We start from the raw sequence: 2,498 nt of genomic DNA, 5'->3' as shown, positions 1-2,498 counted from the left end.
ATACAAAGGGTGTTTTGACTTCCAATTTCCATTCTCTGTAGAACAAGAACAGGTCATTCCTTTATTGACATGCATAAAATACATCACATTTTCTGTTCTGCTGATGCTATAAATTCAATACCAATTCTCCAGCCACATCAGTTATGAGCATAAAGTATATCATGTAACCTCAGATCTCTAACAGTGGAAGGCTTAAACAAGAATGGATGCTGCTAGAATAATGCTGTTTCCTTGGATGCGACAACTGAGCCTCCATTTCCCTCCCCCTCAGATGATTTCTTCAGCATGTTAGAGCAGTGAGGAATGGTTTTAGTCTCATAACCAAATTAGAGTGAAGACATTGGCCACATAATACACATGCTCCATTTTTTAAAAAAATTCTGAATCTTGGGCAACTGTTCTCTTGTAACTACTTTACAGTTTCTAAAAGCAGTTATTGTCCAAAGCTGGAAGAACTTAAGTCTTCTCAGATGAGCATGTGAATGAATGGAGGGAGGTAAACAAAAAATAAAATTAAAAAAGATGAGGTCTGATAGGGGAGCAGCCGGATAAGAAAATCAAAAAAGGAACAGTAATTTAAAGTTTATTCCAGCTATAATGCAGGTTATTCTGACTTTAAGGTAGCATCACATGGCATACTTCTGAGTCCATTCCCGAGATATTCTGTTGTACTTATCTCTGTCTGTTTTATAGATCCGTGCAATCTCTGGCACTAGGGGGTCATCTGGGTTTGGATCACATAGCAGTGAACAAATGGATAAAAGAACTTTAGAAATAGTTAATGCAGGAGACCACTGTGATCTTAGAATATCGAGACAAATGCTGCCATTACTGTTAATATTTGGATGATAAATTCTTGTTGTAAATGCAACCTTAGGTGGTTTGAAGGGGTAGTCTGTAGGAAAATGAATTGTCAAAAAGAATACACCACCTTGATATGGGCTGTCATTAGGTCCCATAATTGTGGCTTGCCAATGAAACATATCATCCCCAACTGGACCTGCAGAACACTGTGCTGGAGGGTCACGGGCCAAATCACTAAGTTCCTTATTAATCCGTTTCAGCGCCATAGTCTGTGCTTTGCGTCTGGCTCCTCACTATCTCGGTGTGTGCTCGGAGGTCCGGCCGAAACTCTTGATGACCCCGGCGGCAGGCAAGGCTGGTCTCTTCGTCTCACACCGGCTCTGCCAGACACAGGCGCTTTGTCTGGAGGCGGTTCTCGCGATAACCTCGTGGCTGCTTTCCCGGAGCTCTGTATGAGACATTTTTCTCTCTTGAAGAAATTCAGACTCTGACCAAGGGAGCCAAATTAGTGTTTCAAGGGTCCCTAGCTTAGATGTTCTTAACTTGAAGTGGGTCATAGACTTGATGAACTTGATGGCATAAGGGAAGCCAAGGAAACTTCTTCAGGAAAATGTCCTCAATTTTGGATGTTAAAGCAACCAGATTAAGCCCAAGATGGAGTTGCTCATGCTAAGCCTTATGTCAGCAAACCAAAACTTTAATAAGTTTCTATGCTCCACTCTCCCAGAAAAGAAGGCTTAGGTTAACCAATCTTAGTTCTTGACTGTTCAGCACAAATTACCTGACCTGGTCCTAAGACTTCCCTTTGCTTCATTTAAGGAAAGTAACCCTGCTTTCACCAATCAGTACATGCTCTTTATAACTTCCTCTATCCTTCCCACATTAATCTAAACAATCTTTTGCATTGTGCAGTTATTTGGAGCTCCTTTTTATTTGTTAGACTGGATGCTGCCCGATTTATGAATTGCTGAATAAAAGCCTACTGGACCATACATTGTCCATGGATCTTTCCTTTTAACATGGGGAATTCATGGTACTACTGGAGCCTGTCTGTAGATCTACTTAGAAAGTTTTCCTAATCCGGTTCACTTTGATCAAAGTGTCTGGGATTCATGAATCTTAAGAGATTTCCCAAGCCCCTGAAATCATATTTAAAATTTTTATGCTTATGTGCGTTTTTCTGGGAAGAGAAACCATAATATTAGTCTGGTTACCAAATAAGTCCATTTCCCAAAAGGCAGGTCTATTGGATAATAATAATTTTGAAGGTTTGCATAGGTTTTTACTACTTAGAAAATCCTTCACATTTGTTATCATTAGCAATTTGACAAAATGGGTAAACTGGAGATTCAGGGGTGGGGTAAAGAAAGTATAAGTGAATTAGCTTAGCTTTACATTTAATCACCATTCCCTGCCTATTGAACTGGTAAGCCTTTGAGGAGCCCTTCTTTAAAACCCACATCTACCATATTCACAAGTGTCCCCAAAAAGGTGTTCTGATATCCTAATCTTAGTTCTTCCTGGGCATCGCCAATCAACCCCAATTTCCCAGGAGTCTGATCAAGTCCTTACAAAAAAAGTGGTTTCCCAGGTTTCCTGTAGTGGGCATGCAGAGTAGACACACTTTAAGGACCTCTATGACCATGAAGAAAATGAAGAAAGGAAACAGAGAGGGAAGGACAGAAGTTGGCTTA

General features: G+C 40.4%; 1 protein-coding gene across 1 annotated transcript; it reads right to left on the bottom strand.

The window, feature by feature from the left end:
- Positions 1 to 567: 567 nt before the first annotated feature.
- Positions 568 to 1,224, bottom strand: LOC139013702 (ubiquitin-conjugating enzyme E2 D3). The gene has a single exon (XM_070419929.1). The coding sequence runs from the start codon at positions 1,068 to 1,070 to the stop codon at positions 627 to 629; it is 444 nt and encodes a 147-aa protein (XP_070276030.1). The 5' UTR covers positions 1,071 to 1,224; the 3' UTR covers positions 568 to 626.
- Between the last annotated feature and the right edge of the window lie 1,274 nt (positions 1,225 to 2,498).

This window comes from Myotis yumanensis, unplaced genomic scaffold (assembly GCF_028538775.1).
Source record: "Myotis yumanensis isolate MYYU_CA2020_CCGP unplaced genomic scaffold, mMyoYum1.0.hap1 SCAF_7, whole genome shotgun sequence".
In the NCBI taxonomy this organism is placed as follows: Eukaryota; Metazoa; Chordata; class Mammalia; order Chiroptera; family Vespertilionidae; genus Myotis; species Myotis yumanensis.
This window is presented reverse-complemented; position numbering and strand designations above follow the sequence as displayed.

Bases quoted from the DNA above. Each gene is read 5' to 3' on its own strand.
- LOC139013702 (XM_070419929.1), bottom strand. From the start codon at position 1,070: ATGGCGCTGAAACGGATTAATAAGGAACTTAGTGATTTGGCCCGTGAC.